This window comes from Elgaria multicarinata, chromosome 5 (assembly GCF_023053635.1).
Source record: "Elgaria multicarinata webbii isolate HBS135686 ecotype San Diego chromosome 5, rElgMul1.1.pri, whole genome shotgun sequence".
NCBI classification, from domain to species: Eukaryota; Metazoa; Chordata; class Lepidosauria; order Squamata; family Anguidae; genus Elgaria; species Elgaria multicarinata.
This window is the reverse complement of record NC_086175.1, coordinates 45,387,786-45,414,596: the sequence shown is the minus strand read 5'-3', so window position 1 is coordinate 45,414,596 and position 26,811 is coordinate 45,387,786. Positions and strand designations below refer to the sequence as shown.

Here is a 26,811-nt window from a genome sequence, read left to right as displayed (position 1 = left end):
TCTGTTTCATTCAAGAACCCCTGGAATGATGATGCCATCACATGCTCAAGCACTTTGGCTAGGAATGGCAAATTGGAGACAAGTTGGAAATTATCCAACATGGTGAGATCCAAAAATGCCTTTTTCAGTAAAGGTTTCACAGCAGCCACCTTAAGGCTAGATGCCATCACTCCTTTCACTAATGATGCATTTACCACTCTCTACAGGCATCCAACCAGACCTCCACTGGTTGACTTAACCAGCCAAGAAGGTCAAACACACACATGATCAATCCAACACTATGAAGGAATGTGTCCACATCTACAGGCTGCTCAAATTGTATGTGTGTGCATGCAGGTGTGTTTTTATTTATACAAAATTTTAAAAACCCAGTACATTTCCCATTGGAATTAAATTGGGGCAGAACTAACCTGGTGTAAAAATCCTGAAATGATTACAGCATGGAACCACTCCATTCCTCTCATCCCTAGCTTTAATAAACATAAATCAAAAAGGCCATGTGGAATACAAATAAGTAAATCCATATGGGGCATTGGTTATATGTATACTCACCCTTGGATCACCCCCCAGGTATAGTAGCCAAGTTGTGATGTATGTGTTTTTTCTCCCCCCCCCTTTTTAAAACCTGCATGTGAATTATAAGAAGGAAGCAAAGGAAAAAAAAACTATTAAAATTATTGATGCTTGTGAGTATACACATGGAACTGAAACAAATTAAGAAAGGTATTTCAAAACGAAGTTATATATGACAACTGCAAGGATTAATCTGAACTCTATTAAATTAATACACTAATAAATAAAATAAAAAGTTGTTATACTTGTTGTGCATTGATGAACAGACCATGAAGATCCAGAAACTGCTTTTAAGTGCAATACATAGGCCATATGAGTTTGTTTTCAAGGAAATAAAGTTCAATGACTGCAATTCTATGTAAGTCTACTAAAAAGTAAGTCCCACTGAGTTCACAGGGACTTAGACTAAAATCATATGCAGACTGAACTCACTAGACATGCATAGGATTGCATGTTATTCCCAGGTAACTGGGCATAGGATTACGCCCACTGCTTTGTTATATTCAAACTATATAATGGAGTTTCCCTGATAAGCGTTAGAAAGCTTTTCTACTTTACAATCAGTTTTTACTGTAGGAATGTTAGTAGTTTTAGCAACAAACCAGATAAAGTGATGTATCTTCTTGCAAGGAAATGTTTGCAAAGGGTTTTGAAAAATAACCTGCTAATGTCATCTACCACAGAACAAATGGTATCATACTTGTACTTTTACAGAAAGGCACCGTAAATTTACAGGACCTGCTGCCTAAAATACTTGCCAGAACACTTAACAGCTAACTCATTTGTTGAGTAGCTTTATAGGGCTCTTGCACTGAGCAGAAACAACAGCTTGCAATGCATGAGGAGGGAAGATAAAACTTCCCTGCTGTGCAGATTTAGTCAATTTGCCCAGACACTCACACAGAAAGCAAATTGAAGCCACTCATAAAGGCTTCTCTCTCTGCATTGGCAACCCTGACAAATGCAGATGAAAATGAGTAAATCAGACAACTTTGCATAAGAAGGAAGAAAAAAACTCCCTACTTTGACAGCTGCTATCATAATTAAGAACAGATTTCATCACTAAACTCTTGCTAGTTATGTCTGTAGCAAAGTAAATACACAGATGTGGTATATTTGCATACACAAAAACTTGCACCATGTAACTGAAAGAAATTTTCATTTTCTGCTTTTAATTTTTTTTCTAGTGTAAAATAATCAAAATACCTTATATGCAGTTTATCTGGTTTTGCTCATTAAGATCAGAATATAAAATATAAAGCACAATCAGTAATATACAGTGAACCTTGAATCATGTAAGGTAATCACTAACCAGAGTGTACCCTTCATCCCAGGAATGCAATTTTTATTTGATCTCCACTTAATTTAATTGCAAAATTCACAAAATATATTGCTGCTGTAATTATGCAGATGTTATTAGAAGTTCCTATTTATTTCTTGCCCTTTCCTAAAAGCTCAGCGTGGATAACAGTGTTTTAAAACCAAGAACTTAAAAATGACGTTGCACAGTAAAAGCTAAAATGCAAGTGATTAAGCAGCAAAATAAATAATACTGTACAATGTCAGACACAGCTGTATTCATAAGGTTGTGGAGTAGTGTGCATTTTAAAACTTATCTGACAACGAAGACATAAATTCAGTACAGTGATCCATTCCAGTTCCCACCCCCATCCCTACATACATCGATTCAAATCATATCTCAGTTGATAACTTCTTTTAATGATAAACTTATGTCTTTTCCCCCAGTATGATGGTATTTGATAATTACATGCTGTGAAACTATATATGCTTTTAAGAAGATGTGGACTGTCTAATACATATATACTAACTTTTCCTGTACCCAACGTTCTGTGGATTAAAATACCCATCAGATATATAATACCGTAATTCTGCCTTATCTTTTTCTCTACGATTCATAAGACCATAAGAAGAGCCAAGATCTGTCTAGTTCAGCATTGTTCACATTGTGGCCAAACAGCTTCCCATGGGAAACCAACAAGCAGGACTTGAGTGCAAGAGCACTTTCTTGCCCAAGTACCCCAGCAACTGGTATACATAGGCATACTGTTTCTATTACCGGAGGTAGCATAGAGCCATCAGGAGTAGTAGTAGCCATTGATAGCCTTCTCCTCCACTAATTTGTCCAATCGCCTTTCACTGGTGGCCATCTCTACATCTCATGGAAGGAAATTCCATGGTTTAACTATGCGCTGTGTAAAGAAGTACTTATTTATTTATTTATTACATTTATATATACCGCCCCATAACCAAAGCTCTCTGGGCGGTTTACAACAGTTAAAAATGATAAACATTAAAAAGTAAACAATTTTTTTAAAAAACCCATCAGAAACATAAAAACAACAGCATCCATTTAAAAACAACAATTCTGGGGTCCATTAAAAACAAACTTAACGTTGTTAAATGCGGTTAAAAATGCGGTTAAAATGCCTGGGAGAAGAGAAAAGTCTTGACCTGGCGCCGAAAAGATAACAATGTTGGCACCAGGCGAGCCTCATCAGGGAGATCATTCCACAGTCGGGGGGCAACCACTGAAAAGGCCCTCCCCCTTGTTGCCATCTTCCGAGCTTCCCTCAGAGTAGGCACTCAGAGGAGGACCTTAGATGTTGAGTGCAGTGTACGGGTAGGTTCATGTCGGGAGAGGCATTCCATCAGGTATTGCAGTCCAAAGCCATGTAGGGCTTTATAGGTTAAAACCAGCACCTTGAATTGGGCTCGGAAGTGTATAGGCAGCCAATGCAAGCGGGCCAGAATTGGTGTTATATGTTTAAACCTCCTCTTATCTCTCCTGAAACTCCCACCAATCAGCTTCATGGGATGGCCCTGGGTTCTAGTATTATGGGAGAGGGAGAAAATATCTCCCTATCCTCTTTCTCCACACCAGACATAATTTTGTACACTTTTATCATGTCCCCCCTTGTTGTTGTTGTTTATTCGTTCAGTTGCTTCCGACTCTTCGTGACTTCATGGACCAGCCCATGCCAGAGCTTTCTGTCGGACGTCGCCAGCCCTAGCTTCCCCAAGGTCGAGTCCGTCACCTCCAGAATATCATCCATCCATCTTGCCCTTGGTCGGCCCGTCTTCCTTTTGCCTTCCACTTTCCCTAGCATCAGCCTCTTCTCCAGGGTATCCTGTCTTCTCGTTATGTGGCCAAAGTACTTCAGTTTTGCCTTTAATATCATTCCCTCAAGTGAGCAGTCTGGTTTTATTTCCTGGAGTATGGACTGGTTTGATCTTCTTGCAGTCCAAGGAACTCTCAGAATTTTCCTCCAACACCACAGTTCAAAAGCATCTATCTTCCTTCGCTCAGCTTTCCTTATGGTCCAGCTCTCGCAGCCATAGGTTACTACGGGGAATACCATTGCTTTAACTATGCAGCCTTGGCTGTTGTAAGCTTACCTCATAGGGGAGTTATTCCAGCATCTTGATAATTTTAGTTGCCCTTTTCTGCACTTTTTCCAACTCTACAATATCCTTTTACCTGTGGTGACTACAATTGTAAACAGTATGGTCGCACCACAAATTTGTATAAGGGGAGTGTCATCTTGGCAGTTTTAGTCTCAATTCCTTTTCTAATTATGCCTAATATGTAATTTGTCTTTTTTACAGTAGCTGCACACTAGGGGGGCTGCTTTGACAGTGCCAGTTTGCCCCTACTTTACAAAAAACAGCACACTTTTGTTGCTGCAGGGTGGTGTTGGAGGAAGCGCAGGCTTTCCGGCAGCCATTCAGCTTGCTGGGCCCTTCCTCTCCCCCTTGCCTGGCTTCCAGTGACCAATGGGAGGTAGCCTTCCACCTGGGAACACTCCCATCATGACACAGGACAGATGGCAGAAGAGCTGCCCTGACCTCGCTCCAGCAGGAAAAGTCAGAGAAAGTTCCCAACTTTTCCAATACACGTCTTCACCACTTTGTTCCACTATGGCAGCAAATCAGCAGCTGTGTCATATAACCAACACAGCACTGATTCACAGTCACCACAGAGCAAAGATGCCATTTAGACAGCCCTGGATTGACATTCATCAAGCTGTCCAGCACATCCCCAAACTCTCTTTCTTTGTTGGTCACCACTAGCTCAGATACCACCAGGTTATACTTGAAGTTGGAATTTTTTTCTCCAATGTGCATCACTTTACACGTGCTTACATTGAACCGCATTTGCTGTTTTGATGCCCATTCTCCCAGTTTGAAGACATCCTTTTATTGTAAATTACAGGAGTTGCGAGATAAGCAGAAGCTAGAATGGTCCAAGGTTGGTACGCTAAAAGTATCCATTGGGAGCCATGGTAAACAATACTAGATTCAGGAACGTGCAGAAGAATAGTCAAGGTCTTTCCAGGGTCAGGTATAGTCTGAGCAAAGTCAGGGAACTAGCAGGAATGCTACCAGGACAGAGCACCAGGAACAACAATTGCTTCCAGCAAACACACAGCCTCTAAGGCTTGCCTTATATTGTGCTGATGATGACTGACTGAGGCCAGCTGTGTATGGCTGCAGCTAGCTTCTGCCTGTTCATGTGATGGGCCCCTCCCCAAACACTCTCAGGCCTAGCTATTCAGCCTTCCTCCTCTATCTCAAAGGAAGGCACAACACCTTTTGGAGCTCCTAACAATCCCTTTTTGTTTTAATAATCTTAATACAACATATTGTTATACAAAACATTCATTATACATAATCAACTCAACAAAAACACCCAGCATAACACCACATATAAACATCTAAGAGTGAGTTAAGTAAATTTAGTTTCAAATAGATTGAATTCCTCTTCAACAGGAGACTAGCCTGGAGAAGATTGAGGGGAGACATGCTAGCACTCTTCAAATACTTAAAAAGTTGTCACACAGAGGAGGGCTAGGATCTCTTATCAATCATCCCAGAGTGCAGGACATGGAATAACGGGCTCAAGTTAAAGGAAGCCAGATTCCAGCTGGACATCAGGAAAAACTTCCTGACTGTTAGAGCAGTACGACAATGGAATCAGTTACCTAGGGAGGTTGTGGGCTCTCCCACACTGCAGGCATTCAAGAGGAAGCTGGACAACCATCTGTCATGGATGCTTTAGGGTGGATTCCTGCATTGAGCAGGGGGTTGGACTCGATGGCCTTATAGGCCCCTTCCAGCTCTACTATTCTATAATTCTATCTGATGGCCTCAAGAATCCCTCAGTTTTCTTGAAAGGCAGACCACTATAATAGATCCACCATTTGTCCAAATGGAATCAGTTTCTGCAAGCCTAAATCTAATCAGGAAGTTATCCTAAATGACATAGGATTTACAGAGAAATTTCCCACTCTCCACATCATGCACATCCTACCTGGATGGATCTTTTTATACCAAACTGAGATTGTGATGACCAGACACATGTATTGAGCCAAGGTTGTGTTGTGACAGATCTCAAAACATGGTGGTTATCATGGTGACCATAAATCTTGAGCTTACAATGACATAACACTTACAATGACATAACGGAGCATTTGTCTGAACAGCAGTCTTTTCTAAAGATGGATATTGTCCTGATATTCAAATTATAATCTTGTTATGTGTAGGTATTGATGAAATGGTTGTACTTGGAGATGATGAAGCTTAACATACCCTTCAGGCAACTGCATTTGTGCAAATTGTACTATATATACACAGCTGTGCTAGTGATTAGAAAAACCAGACAGGTGTTTGTATGGAGAAATCTGCATGCCTCTAACTGAAGCAATAGCTATCTGTCTCATCCTGTACAGGCACAATACCAATGGAAGTAATTAGAGCTACTGCATCATTACTGCCATCCTGTAGACTAAATAATGTGGTAAAGCATAATTACCTGCAAATGGTTAATGTCAAGACTTTAATGAGAACTAGTTGGCAAAGAATTGCACTGTCTGTGCACATAATTATTGTTAGATGCATCTGTCCCTGGAGTTATCATTTGCAATGTGGGCTTGTGAGATTATAAGACATTTGGTATACCCTAGAAGGTAAGTACGTAGCAGTTTATATATGAGTAATAATAAGCTTGACTTGTGTGGAAAAGGCAGCTTAAAAGATACATAATAAAAGTTGTTGAGAGTATGTTATTAGGATGCCCCATCTTATTGTTTGTAGAATTGATCTCCTGGTTTTAGAATTGATCTCATCTTTTTAAAAGTTCTATGGCATTGGTCTCATAACCCATAGGTTTAGACCAAGTGTGCTTTCTCTGCTTCCTGTTCCATTCATCTCTACTGATAGTACATGCCCTTTACTCTCTACTCAGCAAATTGAAGTTTTAACAAGCTAATTTCTTCCTGTTTGCCAGCAAACATTGCCACTTAGGTCTTCTTGCTGAACAGCTCAAGACCACAAGCACATTTACTAGACAAGGAAATCAAGAATGATATGTTCAGCTGCCATTAAATCAGGGAGATGCTGTAATGTTTTGAAGTCCATTATACAAATATTAAATAACTGGAAGATTCCTACCAACTTACTTCCCAAAGCTGTGTAAAGCATACAGATTAGTCACTGCTAGCCAAAGGGCAGCTCCTCATACCTTTAATTTTGTCTTTTTCAGACCAGACAATAGTGCCTTAAATTACAATCATGCCCAGTAATCGTATCTTTCATCCCAGCAATAGGAGGAGAACCTCCATCGCCACTCCCATTAATAAAATGTCAGGCAATGAAGAAGGTGGCAGAGCTCTCTCACTTTTCACATGGCCTTGGGGAATGGCTACCTTTGCTATGATTGTCACATCAATACTTCACCTGGCTATAAAGAAAGATTCTGATGGTGTTAGAACCATATCTTGGTCTGACACCTCTTGTGCAGGTTCATAACATTCTGTACAGTGTGGAGTCATTACATGAATTATCACTCTTATTTTTAATAGGAATCTTCTGATTTTTCCTTGAAATCTTTTGTGTTTTAATCTGCTGCTTTCATGTTGTAAAGTGAGTCTTTCAACAAATTACTATCATAAGAGTTAACTGAAAAGCATTTAGGAAAGTAAAGTGTGAATTTCCTTTTCTGGACAATGAGGCTGATAAAGTGTATTTGTTTATTTATTTTACTTAATCTATTCTTAATTGCCTCTCAAGATTATAGTCTTCTGAAGGCATCTTACAAAATAAAAGCAATACAAATAATATTATAAACAATTTTTCATAAGACCAGTTCCAATAAATACAATGTTAAAATATCTACCATCACCAAATGTCATTAAATCTTTCAACTAAAATCCAGGGAAAACAGTTGAGTTTTAAAAGCCCTCTCAAACGCAGCATAAATGGGGCTAACCGTACATCTCTCTGGAGGGAATTTTGTGGTGTAGGGACCACCACTGAGAAGGCCTTATCTCTGCTAGGTTCCATTACTGAACTTGGTGACAGGCCAAAAAAACAGGACCTCCAAAGCTGATCTCAAAGCATAGGCAGGTTCATATTGGTGTAGGCAGTCCTTCAAATAATCTGGAGTCAAACTGTTTAGGGCTTTAAAGGTCAAACCCAGCATTTTGAATTCAGCCTGGAAATGCACTAGCAAGCAATGCTGTTAGTACAAGATTGGTATGATCTGACAACTACATTTTTGAGGTGTGATTATGGGTGCATCTTGTCTCTAATACAGATGCTTATAATGCTGCTACTTCCCTGAATGCCCTGTAATAGGTGTGAATAGGGGGCAGTGTTTTGCCTAGGTCCAGGGAAGAGGTGAAACTAGATTCTAAGACCAACCAGCCTGGTAGGATAGGACCCATCATAACCATGCCCCCTATGAACCTAAATAAGCTAGGCAACCCAGAAGACTACCATTGTTGATGATATCCAAAGCCATTGAGAGGTCAAGGAGACTTTCTGGACCTCTCAAGTTAAAGGCTATAAGTGTGATAAAAGAGCCTGGAAACCCACATTCACCTGAGGCCCTTTCTACACCTAAGAATTATCCCAGGAAAATGGAGGGATCGTCCCTGCCTGCTTCCGGGATCCCCTGTGTGGCATTTGGATGCACAGGAACAATCCATGGATGATCATGGGGGAAAGACAGGTGTAGAAATGGCCTCAATCTTCAGGTGAGCAGAGATACCTGGAAAAGGAGTATACCTAATATCCACCTACCTTATATGGATCTTGTCAGGATTCGTGAGATCATTTAGGTGAAGACTCAAAAAGCCCTATATAAATCCTAAGCATTGTTATTAATTTATTTTAATATTATTCATCTTTAATTATTTATCTTATGCTTAACATACATTTTAATCCTAATCTAATCAGATAAAGGTTCATATCACAGTTGTGTGTTTCTGGTTTATTCCTCAAACTGGAGAAATATAACTCAGATAAAAAAGGAAGAGCTATCAAAACGTGCTGGTGTGAAGATAAGCACTTTATTTAATATCCAATTAAATGTGGTCACCAGAGAAACCACAGCTTACGAAACTTTATCAGAAAAAAAGATTAATCTATTTCAGGCTTAACCCAAAGTGTCATGAAATGAACTCATGAATTTAGATAGGAATCCACTTATTATGAAAATGCATTTTCATATTGAATCAGAGCAGTATAAATTGCTGGTTATATTTATACTTAGTTCAATCAAATTTTTATACTCTGCAGCTGCCATCAGTTTTACGACAATTATCAAACAACAATTATGAACAAACTAAAATCTTATGTGGCCATTTTTCCAGTTCCAATGTAGTAAACAATCAGCAGAGTACACAGCTGACCCACTGAGAAAGGTTTAGCAGCGTCTTATGTGTTGGCTTCAAATTTATAAGCAAGACTCTCCCAGAGGCAGAGTGACATTTCAAAGAGCTTTAACATGTATTGTCTGAAATTTAATTGCATTGTGTTTTGTGTTTCAGACTACAGATTAACTTGTTCATGTTACACAAACAAGACCATAGTCATAGTTACTTTTCAATAGCAAGAGAAAATGTGCATTTAGAAATTTTATTTATTTATTTATTTATTTATTACATTTTTATACTGCCCAATAGCCGAAGCTCTCTGGGCGGTTCACAAAAATTAAAACCAAAATAAAACACCCAACAGGTTAAAAACACAATTACGAAATACAGTATAAAAAGCGCAACCAGGATAAAACCACACAGCAAAGTTGATATAAGATTAAAATACAGAGTTAAAACAGTAAAATTTAAATTTAAGTTAAAATTAAGTGTTAAAATACTGAGTGAATAAAAAGGTCTTCAGCTGGCGACGAAAGCAGTACAGTGTAGGCGCCAGGCGGACCTCTCTTTAAAAAGAAATCTTGAATCTTCTTTCATATCTAGATCCAAGTCTTCACAGCTCCCTAGTTGAATTACTAAAAGAGAGGTGGAATTTTATTGCCATGTGCTCCCTAGCTAAAATAACTAAATATTTAACTTTAGATTTAATTTAATTTAATTTAATGTTGAATTTAATGTTGAAACCAACATTAATCACATTCATGTATCCAAAAGTAGTTCTCCAACTTTCTTTCCTTTTCTTTCCTAAGCATATATCACTCCCTCTCAGCATGGATAAAAATCAATGTGTTTTTTTAAATAATAATAATGATAATTAAAAATTGTTTTCTTAATTTTAATTTTTTTAGGCACCATAAATGAAATGCTAAATTTCTCTGTCCTTTAAAAAAGTAGATCAGTTAAAATTGCATCTCATTATAAACACACTAAAGCTATAGTTACAGTCTCACAAAAGTGGATTAAAGGCTCCGTCACAGTCACACACATTGAAATACCTATCTATCAAATGTAGGCATTCGTGTCAGTGTTTCATCTCATGAAAATGCCTCTGCCTGGTAAAACAACTAGCTCTGGCTTTTTAAAAAAAGTTTTAGGCTTTCATTTTGTTTTTCTGACTACTCAGATATTCAAAGACAGTGGCTGTGTAGAATTGTTGTTTATGTGGGCTGCAGTGATCGTGCAAACAGAGTGACTATGACCCCGTTCAGAAGACACCTTAAATCACAGCTTTAACCATGGTGAGTAAAGCAAAAAGCCTTATTAGCCGTGGTTAAAGCCATGGTTTAAGGTGCCTTCTGAACGGGCCATATGTGGGAAAATAGGAAAAGAACAGGCTATTTGGAGGACCCCCAAGGTATTGAGGAAAATAACACTTTTCAACACCACATGCACAAATCCATTAAGATAAAGGCTTTTTAAACTGACATCCCCCATCTCTTGTCTCCCCATTCTGTGCCCCTCCCCATTGCAGGCTTCACATTCCATGACCCATGTCTCCCTACCGACCCTCTATGGAAGGGGAAGTTTAGCTTAAACCATCCAGAATTACATGTCATTATACCCCCACATAACCAAGAGCTTCCACTACTCCTATGAATCTTATTCCTCACCCCTAATGTATTCCTGGATCAACCTCTTGGAGCTGATCTTGGGGGAGAGTTCTTTGTTGGTCCTCTCAAAGTGGTCCTCTGCTGAGTTAATTCTATCTCTGAGTCAAAATTTGCTGACTTTATAACCTCCCACATAGGGATAATATAGGGATTGGGCAAGGAGTGGTTTCAACTGATCCAACACGTATTGACACTGCAAACCCAAATGCATCTTTCACATTCTAGGACTATATTTGCTTCCTTTTCTGAGTAGTTCATGGTTTTCTGGAAAGAAAATATTTTAAGAGAACAATGGAATGTGTATTTGGAGGTGCCTCCAAGTGCACATTTCACCAAAAGCAATGTAGTACAAATAGACCACCTGCACCGGAATGCACATTGGGTTGCAACCTCCAACACAAACTGCAAAACTTTTTCATGGGTTTAGACTTGTACATATGGGGATTTAAAATGTTTTGAATGTTATAACAAGCTGCATAGCATTAAACCATCCGAAGAATAATGTGTTCTGAAGTAGACCAATAGACGCTTCCTCCCACCCGTGGGCTGACGTCTGTTTTGGAAAAGGAACAATTTACATCAGGACTATGATGTGGAGAAAAGGATTATAAAACCTCTCACCACGTAATGATGGGGAGTCCTGATCCTGCATAATACTGCCCCCCTGCAGCTGCGATTTAAATTTTTAAAACTATGTATGTTAATTGTACTTATGCAATTAATGTAACATATAATTTGTCCCTAATACACATTTTAACTTTGGGCAGCACTACATCCTCAAAACTATCACTCTCGTTTAAGCATTAAGTGGCTGAAAATTGCTGTTTTAAGTGCATTAATCTTTTGCTTATTTGGATGTAGGATTATAGTGTTCCAGACTATGGAGCGGGAGGGGAAAGCAACAAAAATTAAAACTATAAATACACTTTGCATTCTGAAGACAAAGAAGTGTTAAATGGCAAATGGAGTAATAAATAGGGCACCACACATTTCTTAAGCTATCGGGAATTTTCAAGTGACTATTTTTTCAAGGCATTGCTATCAGACTGCCAATCAGAGAAAGTGATGAATAGTGCAACTGTACACAAGTTATCATATGTCCTGGATAGTATTACCTGCCTCTAATAAAAAGGAAAGAGGAATTGTGTGTTAATAAATTCAATGGCATTCCCTAGGCTTGGAAAATCTTAGCATCACTAGGAGAATTTATATGAACAATGTTCTACCAAGAAATAAGTGGTTGAGGGCTATGCACCTACAGAGTATATTTAGTTTGTATTGACAAAAAAAAGAAAAGAAAAGGAACCATTATGGTTTGAAAGGGACCAGATGAACTTTCTCCTTCATGAATTTGTAATTAGCAGTCTAATTATTATTATTATTATTATTATTATTATTATTATTATTATTATTATTATTTCTTCTTACCCGCCTCTCCATTTTGATCGAGGTGGTGAACAACAGTAAGTATAAAATACATAAAATACTGATTAAAAACATAGTATACATTGTTAAAACTAACATCCTAGAAACATACTGACAGCATCCTAAAATTCTACTGCGTAGGCCTGCTGGAAGAGATCAGTCTTTATAGCTTTCTTAAATGCTAAAAGACTGTTAAGTTGACGAATCTCCTCTGGTAGGCCATTCCTAGAGATGTGAAGGCCCAGAAAAAACCCGGAAAAATTTGGGGGGGGGGAAACATTTTTTTTCCGAAGCCTTTTTTGGTTTTTTCCAAAAAAATGGAAAAATTGAAAAAAAAATGAAGAAAAAACGGATTACGGGATGTTTTATTTTAGCATGATGAATAAAATGTTTAAGACAAGGTGTTCAGATATTTACTTCTCCAAATGATTTCTAAAAACTGTACATTATCAGATTATTACAAAGTCTGCACCAAGGACAAGCAAGTCCTAGGGTGCAAATTGAGACTACAACTCTCAAATGCAAGAGGAAGATGCATTTCTGCCTCTAGGGGGCACTTCCATGGAAGCAGAGACTGAAACTAATACTGATAGCTATAGGTCAGAAAATGAGTCTGATTAAATTTCATGCATATTGATTGAATCTTGGTGTCCCCCCCACCCATTTTTCTCAGTTCTTTTTATGGGAATGGGGGCTTTATGACTTGACGCTGGAGGACTAGCGGAGACATAAATAATTTTCTTTGTTATTAATGTTGGTGGTTTCTTCAGTTGTTGTTTTTTTTTAATTGTTTTTTGCCTGCTCCTCATAAACTGGCAAAACCAAAGAGGTTCCTTACAGTTCAGGTGTTCCTAACAGTTCAGGAGCTTGTAGCTCCATCTGTTACCAAAAAAAGTAAAAAAAAGTAAATTAAATTTGTAATAATTGTTTGAATACACTAGTTTTAATATACCAAATGTAATAATTTTATGCCAAACCAACTTGGACATAATTACATTTTATGTTCCGAAAGTAAAAAAGTGACTTTCAATCTGTAAAAAGTGCAAATATTGCATTATTTCAATTTTTCCGAAGATTTCTGTTTTTTCCTGAAAAAAACGGGGGGAAATGGGGTTTTTCCATGGCTTCAAAATTTCCAGAATTTTTACATCTCTTGCCATTCCACAGTCTGGGAACAGGAGAAGAAAAGTTCCTCTGGGTAATACCTGTCAGCCTAGTTTTGGCTGGCTGAAGGAAATTCTTTCTAGAGGACCTGAGTGTGCGGGGTGGATTGTATGGGAGAAGGTGATCCCACAGGTAGCCTTGACCCAAACCATGCTAGACATTATGATGGCTGACTCATGTATAAGAGTTGGATCACCACTATATTCATATAAAGTGATTAGGTGAGAACAATTTAATGGTTCTCGCCCTCAGAAAAACACGTTTTTTGTTTTTATTTATTTTTCTGTTTTTATTTATTTTATTGGTAAGCTCTGTTTTTATGTACTTATTGATTTTTATTGTATCTGTGTTGTATTTTTTTAATCTTGTATGCTGTCATGAAAACGTTCTAATAAATAAAATACATAAATGTGTCCTCCCTGCCTGCCCCAAACCACTTGGCCTAGCTGCGTTTTCAGTGGGGCTCTGAAACTGCAAGCAACCCACATCTGGAGAAACATTAGCACAGGCAGATGGAGGGTTTGTCTCCCTCCATGTGTTGCACTTCAAACCACTGCCCAACCATTCAGCATGACTCTAGCCACCATCATATTCTCCTTTATATAGCAGCTATTATAGGCGCTCAGTATGTATCTGAGAAATTCTTGTTCAGTATATTTACAGTCTCTCCAATGTACTGAGGTAGAGCAGTAAGTTATGTCCATAGATACACCATAATTCCTAATGTAGAAGTGCCATGAAATTATCAGTGTAGATTTATATACTTAGGGTCACACAGTGAACTGGTTTTTGAACAGTTTCTTAATTGAGAGAGACAAAAAGTAATCAAGAACCCATGAAAGGTCAGCAATTTTATGTGATGCTCAGAAGATACATCTTGACATTAACAGGTTCACATAATGTGGCATTTCAAATAAATGTCTAGACTCAGCAGCCATTTTCTTTTACTTTTGCCACTGCAAATGATTTTCTCCAAAATACAATCAGAAAACAGTGGAAAGAGGAGCAACTATGCTATGTATCTCCAAATAATTATTTATGGAAAAAAGAAATTGTCAACATTTAAGACTTACATTAGAATTTGATTTCTTTCTCTTTTTCTCTGAGAATCTGAAGCTTTTATTTGTCTTAAGTATATTGCAAACTATTTACTACAATTTTGTACAAGGATGACTAATAATTTATGACTTGAAATCAACTGAATGGCATTACTGATGGCAAATGGCAGTAATCACAAATATCTACTTGAAGGGTTATTTAGGGCTCCAAATGGCCCAACATTAACTTCATGAAGTACCCAATTTATATATTTCGGAAGCCTAAAACCTGACTTACAATGGGAAAGGCATCAACCAGAATACAGCCAAACTTGTAACTGTGTGGGAGGGAGTCAACAATGGATGCATATACATAGTGACTGAAAAATGACAAATTGCCCTCTATGTGCCAGGTGCTTTGGCCACACCCAATGATGGTCATTACCCTACACCCACCCATTTTGCTTTTCTCCATGTCTCTTTCGGCACTGAGAAAGAGACTCAGCTGGTGCTCCTCTCAGCATCAACCCTACTGCTGCTTTGCATGGCATGCTCAACCCATGGGGGCAGTGCACATTGTGTGAAAAGACTCAGATGGCACTGGAAAAAGCAGCTGCTCCTCTCAGGGCTGACCACTTACCTCCTGCATCCCCACTGTTAATTCAGGCTGGAGATAACAGCAAGAATTCCTCCAGGGGGACATGGCTTGGATGCCATGTCCTACCCACTGGAGGAACCCATGGAGGCCCCATAGGCCATATAGATTAGGTCCATGGGCTGAAGGTCTTGCAGCCCTGCTCTACATAGGACAAACAGACCAGTCTACAAAAAATAATAAATGGGCACAAATATGATATCAAGAATGGCAATCTTCAAATAAAAAATTGCTGAAGTACATTCATCAAGAGATTCAATTCTATTTCCTATGGCTTGAACAAGGAAAAGATTATTTTTTAGCACACTACATATGGTAAACTGCTAAACATTGCAATGTCTGTGTTATTACCCAACAACATTTTCTGAATGGCAACTGTTAAAGTAATGATCACTGTCCGTATGTTTTGCATTTCAATTCCCTCAGACCACACAGTTTACATCCCCCCCTCCCAGACACACACCAATTTGAAGTCAACACTTCAGGCATCTGATTAAGTGGATAGTGTCCACAAAAGCTTATGCCAGAATAAATGTGTTAGTCTTTAAAGTGCTAGTTTGCACAATCACGCCAGCCCACGATAGCTTATTTAAGCCAAAGTGGGTTGCAGGACATGCTGGTGGCCATTTTGAATATTCAAACCATGGCAGTGGTCACCATGGCTTATCATGTTGTATGAACCCAGTTACAGTGGCTAATGCAAGGGTTAAACAACTCTCACGTAAGCCATTCTCTTCAGGTCCACGTGACCCACATCCACGTCTTTACACATGTTTTAAATGTGTGCATGTTATCAAACATATTTTTGTTTTGTTTTGCGAAATCCATCACAAGCTCAGAAATGTATGGATTACCAATTGCAATCAGATCCAGGAGGCGAGAACCGGTCCAGGAGTTGAGAACCCATAGTGGAATAAATTTCTCACACATCTCTACTTCTGTGTAGACATGCATTTGTTTGCACCATTATACTGCAGTCTTCTAACAACTTGCTTGGATAGACATGTATAAGATTGTACTAAAATACAACTACATAAAGATTCATAAAAATGAATTCCTGTTTGGAATCTAGACACTAGATCTTGGCTCTTTCCTTCTACCTAGAATAATACATAAATCGGAACTCCCAAGATAAATGAGAATAAGCAGCTACAGCAAATAATTTTTAAAGAGCCCTACTGGGAACAAGTGTATCTCTGTGGTCTATTTTATACTTCAAGATTTTTCTCTTCAGTACATCAGACCTTCACTCTAATAATATAATTCATAAGCAGCTTACAATAAAATTCTAAATGTGAAACAGCAGCACTTGAGATGAGAGGCTATCATTTACACTGAGAAGTAGGATGATTTCTGAAAGGTCTACAAGGTCGGATATGAATTCTGATTAATACTGATGAAACTGACTCCTAAAAATTAAACCCTGAATGAACACTTAACACCTTTATACATAAGGTATAGCTAGGGTATTCTCATTAAAACTATTTTTGAAAATTATTATAAGATACATTTTATGTCAAGATATTGAGAGCTTTCCAAAGCTGATTAACAATATTAAATGAGAAACTGCACTGCACAGGAAATCAACCTTTCCTGCATATTTAAAAGTAATAGCCTATAATTTGTATTCAAGTGCTATTTCACATGATTCATTTGTACTGAAGCCAACTTCGTGGCCTGCTCATATGGAAGTCTCCAGGGATAAAGGGAAGATTTTGTATCATATACAAACAACAACATATACTTGCAATAATCCTCTGGGTTGTTTTCATTTCAAAAGATGGACCTGGTATTACTTTTAATTTTTAACATATATTTATGTTTCAGTTGTGGATTTCTTCAAAGCAGAACTCACTGTAAGCTGTATGAACAGGTTTGAAAAATAATAATATTGACAACTCTAAAGATTTTAAAATCCTGAAGCAAGTTCTGAAAAATCACAAGCATGCAAAAATTAAAATACATATTTTAATATACCATATCTTGATGTTATTATGGCTTTCCTTTTAGGCATCTTAAGTGTGCAATTAAATCTTAGACACACACACACACACACCATGTGTGTCCCTTTTTGTTTTCCTTCTCCATGAAACGAACTACCACTTTATGTCACTCAATTAATCTTCCAATCTTGGCCTAGAAAAATGATAGTTCCCAACTATATTCAAATCCCAGATAACTCATGCCTGCTTTGTACTTGTACCATCAATAATCCTTTGTCCAGTGTGCCACCATTTCCTAATTTCCCTGATATCCCAAGAAGTAATCCCATTTCTATCTTCTAAAATTCCAACAAAATCCAAGTGTTTCAAAGCCATGTAATGGGAACAAGTCACCACATAGGAATTATGCTCTTCCTGGCAGCAATAATACTTCAAATATATAAATAAAAAAGAGGAAGTGCTGGAATGTGGTTTGCAAGGGAATACATCTCACTCCATCCACAGCGTATGCCATACTTTGGAATATTGCATCCTCTCTGTTCTAAAACTGCCACCTGGGTACAGGACACCAATTCATATTAGAGGCGCGGAAGAAGATGGAAGCTGAAATGCTTTGCTTTAAGATTTTATTTTTCTATTTTGTTAGTTACTCTGATTGTCTAACACTTACCTGGAAGCAAGTTTCATTGAATTCATTGGGATTTACTTTGGCATAGATGTATATAGGTTTGCAATGTAAAACTCAAGTCATGGGTCTAGGAAATAGGGGTTGCATATCTGATGTCAACGGTATGACACAAGAACTATCATAACAGCCACACAATTAGAGAGCACACATCATTGATTAAAGCACTAGGAGCACTAGTAGAGGAGGGTGGGGAAATCAGGTTTTGCTAAAATTTGCTGTTTGTATGCTACTGGCAAAATCTGTTTATCCAATAGTTGTGATGCAATCAGAAGGAAAGACATTTGTACCCCCTTAGAACCAGCGCACTGATTTCTTACAAAAATAAGAAACATTTTATGTCATTTTATGTTACTTTCTGACCTTAAGTACTGCTATTCATTGGCCACTACTATAGGTACTTGAAGTAATAACAGATCTCCATTTTCTTTGGAATTACTAATCAACACTAAAAATCATACAAATGAAGTACTAAAGGAGAACTGACTAAATAGGGATAATATTTCAAACAGATGTGACTAGCCAAACGCTTGACATAGTATATAAAAGGCAATGCCATATTTGAAGAATGATCACTGTATATTTTCCACCAAACAGGCTGAGTCAGAATTAATACACTGGAAATTCAATGCAACGTATTGGTTTTACACAGAATTTCAACCTAAATATTTGTAAAGTGATTAACTACTGGTATGTCAATAGCACATCTTAATTCAGGTACACTTACCTCTTCTTGCTGGGAAATATTACATTTTGTTATTTTTGTCTTGGTCCTAGCTGAGTCAGATTTAGCAGATGGCATCCCTCTATACGAGGTGCAAAGCATGCTAGATTCAGCCAGCAGTTTCAGTCTTGGTGATTGATCAGGAGCCTGATCTTGACCATCCATTGGCCTTACATAAGCTGTTGGTTTCTGCTGAACTATACTGGGCTTTGAAGAAAGTGAAGAAGGAAAGTTCTGTACACAGTGTCCATTGCTATGCATAGCCGGCCTTTCTTGAGCCTGGATTCCAACTTCTGCACTACAACTCAGCTTTGATTGCTGTTGCGTTCGAATGCTGTCTCCAAGTGACGATAAGAGACATTGGGTAGCACTGGATGAAGATGGTGATGAGGAACTAGATGCATAATGTTTAATATTTTCCAAATTATTCTTTTGGTTAGCTGTTTTGAAGTCATTACTGTGTGAATCTGGCAATCCATGCCTATGCTTGCTTCCCTTTTGCTGGCTCTCCAAACTATGTCCAGGCTTCTGCCAGCCCACTGCTGTGTTCTTGCTTAATTGTTCTGAAAGTGCCACCGGCAAGGAAGATGGAGGATTGCAAATGGAAGCCTGAGTGTGGGGCTTTGTGTCAGCAATAAAGTGTTCCTCGTTTTTGTTCACAGAAGCTTGTGAGATACAGGGCTTTGGGACTCCAACAAGGTGGCTTTGATTGGATCGATCAGTCAACAGCTCTTTCATCTCATCATAGTTGCCCAGTGTATTCTGGATCCGACTGGAGAGTTCATCCCCCTTGTTAGTCTATAAAGCAAATAAGCAACAACAACAACAAAAGAATCATTCTGTGACAAATAAAACAACTGAAAAACATGTCATAAATGTGCATCAATTTAGTAGCATAAAAACGGAAGTATCTGATAAAGATACTTTACATATGGCAGAATCCAACAGGTCCTTATCCAACCAATGATTCCACACCACCAATTCCCTTCTGCAAACGGTAGGTCTCACCAATTCTGTTGTGCAAGTGGAACCCACCACTTAGGCAAGTGAGATTAAGCTTTTGCTAGAGGAAGACCAAAAATGAGAGGAGACACTCATTTATGGAAGGATACAAGTTAGCAGAGCTCCCTTAAGCTTTACTGATCTGTCTCCTTCCAGAAATGAACATTTACACTTGTTTCAGGTTACCCCAAAGTGTTAAATTGCCAATGCACAAGTGGTACACAATGGAATTGGTAAGAGAATCAATGGCAGTATAAGAGCCTTGCTGGATTCTGCCCATTTGCTCTGAAAATGGAAAGCTATGAGGGACCTCAGTATATATATATATAATATAAATGTTCTGTATTGTTTGAATGAAATGTGACTTCCATTAGAATATTACTGTTCACACATTGCAAGCTATCCTTGACAGAACAGGCTACCAGCATGAAGGACAACAGTAACGAACACATGTAAACCTGCAAATATCTCCCCACACCCACTAAATTACAGTTTTCATATAGTATTGATAGCTGAGAGGCCCTGCATACTGCTTTTCTATTGCCAACACTGGGAGGTGGCATAACAGTTGTGGAAAAGAGGAAGCCAAATCAGACCTCTTTCAAAATTCCAAGATTTTCCTGCATACCCTTGGCTTTGTAGGATGACATCAAGGCCTTGAAGAAGCAGGGGCAGACAGAGACTCAAAGGAATCCACAGGAAGAGATATAGCAAGTCCTATTTGGCCCAGGAAAATCAGCACAGAACTGGCACATGGCATATGGCAAGGGGAAGTGGCAAGCTTAGAAGAAGACATGAGTGTTGTCCAGTAACACAGTTGAAAGTTTCTTGGGCTCTGTGGACCATTTAGGTAACAACAGATCATCTTAGGAGGGATCTCTGAGGAGAATCAGGGCCCCCATAACAGTGTGCTTAGCTTGGTCTTTAAAATGTTAGGAAGATGGGATTGATTGCTACACATTATTGGGAAAGTAGATGGAGTTCAATCCCAGAGGAAGAGATTAACAATAGTTCAAAATATGATCAGACTATGAATGCATATCTTGACAACAGACCCAATGGTGCACTTGCCCCCAAAAGTGAGGAAAATAAATCTTCTATGTTTTGTTCAAGTTTGATCACATTTTAAAACTGTTTAATTTTTTCAACATAGCTGAATATAATGCTGCCCTACTTTCATATACTTTGAAAACTAGGCATCTAAAACTCAATGAGACATCAATATTAATGCATGCTTTGTGAGGCCAGTTCATTATGGCAGACTACAAAAAAGTATCTCCTGCAGCCTATGTCTAATGACCAATTAAAGTAGAACATACAAAATAATTTATGTGGTCGCTTTTACTGGCCCAAATTGTGATGGTGCTGGCATTCACTTTGTGGAAGTGTGCTGTGTAATCTGAAATTACTAATTGGTAAACTGCTTGAAGAAAACTGAGTTATTAGTAGAAGACAATGCAGTTTTTATTAGGACATGGTATAGCCTAGTTTGTTTTGGTAAAGTAACTTTGATATAGGCATGTTTATACCACTATGAGCCCTTCCAGGTTTGTGCTCTCTCTCTCTCTCTCTCTCTCTCTCTCTCTCTCTCTCTCTCTCTCTCTCTCTGTGGCCTTAGCTAGACCTAAAGTTTATCCAGAGATCATCCCGGGGTCGTCCCTGCCTCCTCCTGGGATCCCCTGTGTGTCATTTACATGAACTGGGATGATCCCGGGATAAACCTTAGGTCTAGCTAAGCCCACCCCCTCCCTCCCTCATATGCCTTGCTCAAGAATTTGGTGGTGGATGGTCCATGGTCCACCCACATTCCTTCAGGGGGTGAGAAGCATCTGTCCTTGAAAACATTGGCCAATACCCACATCTCAGTACCAGAGACCCCTTGCTCCTTTCCTGTGTTTGGAGCTTCTCTGAGTTTGTTTCCACCCATGTGCCTAGGAACCACAGCTTATTCACTACACAATCAGCTGTCATGTCCCAGTGACATCACTTTGAAGCAACTGTGCAGGTGGCTTAGCCACTCAGTTTGTTCATTTGCCTGGGAGCTAGAGGAACAATACCACACAGCTGGCAAATGATAGTAAGCTGGGATAGGCTGCAAGCTGTCAAGAAATTTTACAGAATTTATTTTTTAAATCCCAATGAATGGGTAGTTCAGCAATAGAGTAAACTACCAGTGGGGTTGTGGCATCTCCCTTACTTTGGTGTTTTTCAGGAAAAGGTTGGACAAACATCTGTAGGGGAAACTTTAAATAATAGTTCAACCCATCACAGAATAGGGAAATGGCCTCTACCTAGTAACTTCCACAAATAAACATTTGGCCTGTAAGAAGTATGACTTTACCTATTTTACCACACTGTTGGAACAACTGAACAAAAGGGAAGACTATTTGGTTAAAATACATACCTTGTATGGTTCACTGAAGAGAGAGTAACTGGTATTAAATATGCCATCTTCATGCTGGGTCTCCTGATTTCTCCTTTCCCATTCTTTCCTTCGCAGCATATTTCTGTCAGGGTCATAGACACTACACCAAAATTAAGGAAGAAAAATAGAATTAACCAAACAATGGTAGCAATATCCATGTGAAGAAGTATAAAGCAGCAAAGAGATGGCAAAGGCAATAAGAACATGAATCAGATTAGTGCCAGTTCACTCAAGAAATTTAAGTCCCTAAATGCATCTTTACCACCTTAACACTTTCTCTATTCTCTCTTCCTCTTTCTTTCACAGACAGACAGACAGACAGACAGACGCACACACTTCCTGAAGAAAGGAGGGGTGAGATCTACAGCAGGGTCTACAGCAAGGGTGGGGAGCCCGTTGGCATTCAGATATTGAACTTGAACTCCCACCAGCCCTAGCCAGTGTGGTTAACAGCCTAGGATGATGGGAGGTGAAGTTTAGCAATATCTGAAGAGCCAGGGATTCCTCATTCCTGGACTAGCCTGTATTGCACAGGTCTTTGTGGTGACATGAGACAGAGGAACTATTAAAACATTTTTAACAATTAAAAATAATTTTCTTTTTAAAAAAAGAGACAGTAATTTAAAAAATTATGTGTAAATAGAAACTATGGCCACATTTCCTCTTATGACAGTTCCTTAGAGCATTATATGGGAATGCTATTTAAAAATAACAACAATCTACTTGGGTTCTGTAGTGCTTTTTCTTTCTTTTTTTCTTACATTAACAAGCTCCCAAAAGGGCTGTTAAAACTACATGCTGCAGTGTTTTTCACGGTAATGCACCTTTGTCTTATCTCTGCTAATCAGCTACGGTCATGAAACTACAACTGAAACAATTCGTCTCTATGACTAATATGACAGTAATATGACATGATAGAGGTGTACAAAATTATGCATGGTATGGAGAATGTGGATAGGAAAACATTTTTCTCCCCCTCCCATAATACCAGAACCTGGAGTCATCCCATGAAGCTGATTGGTGGGAAATTCTGGACAGATAAATGGAAGTACTTCTTCACACAGTGCTTAATTAAACTATGGAATTCACTACCACAAGATGTGGTGATGGCCACCAATTTGGATGGCTTTAAAATGGGGTTGGATGAATTTCTGGAGGAGAAGTCTATCAATGGCTACTACTGCTGATGGTTATGTGCTACCTCCAACATCAGAGACAGTAAGCCTTTATATGCCAGTTGCTGGGGAACATGGGTGGGAGGATGCTGTTTCACCAATGTCCTGCTTGTGTATTCCTGGGTGACCTCTGGTTGGCCACTGTGTGAACAGGGTGCTGGACTAGATGGACCCTTGGTCTGATCCAGCATGGCTCTTATGTTCTTATGACACCATCACAATTTCAGAAAATAAATAAGACTTCTTGGGAGGAGACATAACCTCAGAACATTATCCTTTGACAGCATGACATGGCTCACAGACGAAGCCAACAAGACAGAGTTCTGACTTGCCTTTTTGACACAGCTCTTGTGATTATAAGAGCTCCTTTACTTGCAGAAATTTAGCATGGCATGTATATCTCCTGCCATGGAAAGAATCTCCATCTACTAAATTCCTGCATTTCAGACAAATGTGAAAAACATGCTTATACCCTATGATGACTGCTGTGGGAAGCTTCCATTAGATATAAGAGTCTCAGAACACCTGAGAAGGAATCAAGAAGAATGGTAGCAGCACTAGCAAGAACATAAGGAGAGGCAGGGCAGCTTTCTAGCCATTCCCGACAACTCACAATAAAATCTCCCTGCATGATTGCCACCATGAAAACAGGCCACCCTAAACAACACTATTACAAGCCATGGGTTCTCAGGGTGGTTTGTTTGGAAAATGCTCCAACTTTTGATGTCACACTAAGCCACCCTGCAACAACCCAAAATAACAACCCACTGTGGCTTAGTGTGACATGCAAACCAGGTCTCTGGGTCAGTACCTGCAGGACTGTTCAAAGTACGGTCCTGCAGGCAGTTTTTGTGAACTGCCCAGAGAGCTCCGCCTATTGGGCGGTATAGAAATGTAATAAATAAATAAATACTGAACCTGCTCCACTCCAGATCTGGACCTTACTTTGTGCCTTATTGCCTGAGCTGCCATCTCACTTAGATGGTAGAATCCCTGATAGAGCAGGACAATTAGATGTTCAGAACAAACCTAGATCTAGGTACCTGTGTCGCCAAAGAACATCTAAACAGCTGTGGGGGAAAGTGCTATTTGGAAGGGTGAAACAGCAGATACAGAAGGGATGTTTAATACTTCCTCTGTTGCTTCTCCCTTCATCTCCCCTCTCCCAATTGTGGTAAATTAAGTCCCTGAGGGGAAAACAAGGAGAAAGGATAAGCAGCAGATGGACGGAAGGGTTAAAATACTCCTCTTTGCCCACTCTTCTACCCTCCAAGTTGTTCCACCTGCCACACAGAGTTTGTAGTTATTTTGCAGAGACCCGAGTCTTCCACTGAACATCTAGTTTGGTCCCCAGGTGAGGTACAAGGCTGAGAAACCTCCTGCCTGACAGAATAGACAATATTGGGCTGGATGAACCAACAGTCTGACTATGTAGCTTCATAAATGAATAATCATTTTAATCATAGAACCATAGAATCATAGAATTGTGGAGTTGGAATGGACCACAAGGATCATCTAGTCCAACCCTCTGCGATGTGCAGGAAAGCCAATTAAACCACCCATGAGAGGTGGCTGTCCAGCCTCTTCTTTAAAACCTTCAGAGATGGAGAACCCACAACCTCCATAGGTAGAGATCTTACCATCAGGAAGTTTTCCCTTATATTTAATTGAAATCTAGGTAGCTGTAACTTATATCCATTATTTTTGGGTCCTAATTTCTGTGGCAATGGAAAATAGTTCTTGACCATCTTCATTATGGAACCTGTTTATGTTCCTGAACATTGTTAACATATCTTTCCTGAGACTTCTTTTCTCCAGACGGAACATTCCAAGTTCCTTCCTGTCCTCGTAGGTCTTGTCCTCAAGTCTCTGTATTATCTTGTTGTCCTCCTTTCAACCTGTTCTAACCTGTCAATGTCCTTCAGGAAATGTGGTGTCTAGAATCATACACAATACTTCAGGTGTGGTTTCGCTAGCTCCGAGTAGAGATGAATAAGGACTTCACATGTCTTTGATACGGTGCTTCCTCTAATGCAGCCCAGAACTGTGTTATCTCACACGGCTGACTCATGTTTAGCTTGGTGTTGATGACTACACCCAAATCCTAATCAACATACTAATTTGGGGCAATCATCTTGTTCAATAGCATGACCACTTAATAAGTGTAAATTACTTTTGCTTTCCATTTTAGCATTTGTGTCCAACTCCTGGCCAATTTATTGACATCAGGATAGTTTTCAGCTAAATAAAAATGATGACTACTTATAAACACTGTGCTGCTAATGGCTTAGGGTGATCTTCCAGAAGCAACAGCTTCGCATCCCCCATGTTAAAAGCATTTTGAAATGCCACAGTGCAAGCAAAACAAAATACCTGATTTTGATGGACTAGTGACATGATTAATAAAATGCTATACTTGGGTTGTAAGTGACTTTTTAGACTTTTCACCTAGTTTAAACAGAAGTTAATTTGAGGGTTCTACAGTATTTTTTCCTCCATTTACAAACAGAAATGCCACAGGGCAAAGCAATTACTCTGATTTACTGTTTTCCCTTTGATTGAACATGAAGATGTAGCAAGGTCTCAAAAAAGCAGCAACTTAACAAACTGTGTTCTTTCCCTCAGACAGATAAAGCACCTACTATGCCATTTCAAAGAGTTTACCTCCAGGCTGCTGTGCAGAGCAAACATCAATCAGTGACATGTGTCTAAGATGAGATTGATGTTTACTCTCACAGCTTTTCATCTTACATCCAATAAATTACTTCTCCTTCACCAAAATGCCTGGTTAAATTTCATTTTTCACTTTGCAGCATGAGTTTTAAAACTTTAGCTCCCAGCAATTTTGAAGCTGGATTCACTGATGCTTCATCCTTCATAGCTTTTATGATTTGTACTAACCATGAAATCCTGCCATACAAACATCAATACAATCATGCAGGCTCTTTTAGTAACAGCCACTTATGCACTGGCAGAAGCCAGATTGAAAATGAAAGAATTAATTGTGTTCACGAAACACTTAAAATGGTAATAAACCCTTTCCCAAACCCAGCTATCTAAATACTCAGTGTGTGTGAGTGAAACTGATCCGGAAGTTTCATAATGGAAAAGGAGATAATTAAAAACTTTTTTTCTCCTCAACTATTTTGTATTTGTAGGCAGGGCTTTTTCTTTGGGAGGGATATGGGATGACCACCTTAGGCACCAAATTCTGGGGGTAGCAAACAACCCCCTCAAGGTGGCGGTGCTGCCAGCAGCCATGTGATGGTGGCAGCAGTAGCTGGCAAGTGGTGGCTGGTGGCAGCACTGCTGGTCCTCTGAACCAGCGCTGGGAGCTGCAGCCCCATGTCCCTCTGCTGTCCGAAAGACTGTGCCTGGCTCAGCTCTCCAACCCAATCCTAACTCTGAGAACCCTCTCTAGGAAGCCTCACCATCTGCTTCCCTGCTATGGCAAATTCCATAGTGGAAAAGTGGCTGGCAAGGCTCTTGGGAAAGACAGCCTGCCTGGCAGTGGTCCGCATGCCCCACTGTGAGGGTTCCTTCCTCATAGCAAGGCATTCTAGGAGAGGAGGCCTTGGAGACTGCCTTAGCTGCAGCAAGACTGCAGTGAGACACACAGGAACTAGTATCAAATGCAGGTGTGCAGAACCACAAC

At 39.2% G+C, this 26,811-nt stretch overlaps 1 protein-coding gene across 1 annotated transcript in view; it reads right to left on the bottom strand.

Annotated features, from left to right (window-relative positions):
• The window catches only part of AFF3 (ALF transcription elongation factor 3), a 287,605-nt gene that overhangs the window by 224,040 nt on the left and 36,754 nt on the right, over positions 1 to 26,811 (bottom strand). Inside the window, exons 2-3 of the mRNA XM_063126273.1 lie at positions 21,961 to 22,081; positions 18,558 to 19,352 (exon numbers count right to left, since the gene is read on the bottom strand). Coding sequence (XP_062982343.1) covers positions 18,558 to 19,352; positions 21,961 to 22,081 — 916 coding nt within the window. The remainder of the gene's footprint in view (positions 1 to 18,557; positions 19,353 to 21,960; positions 22,082 to 26,811) is intronic.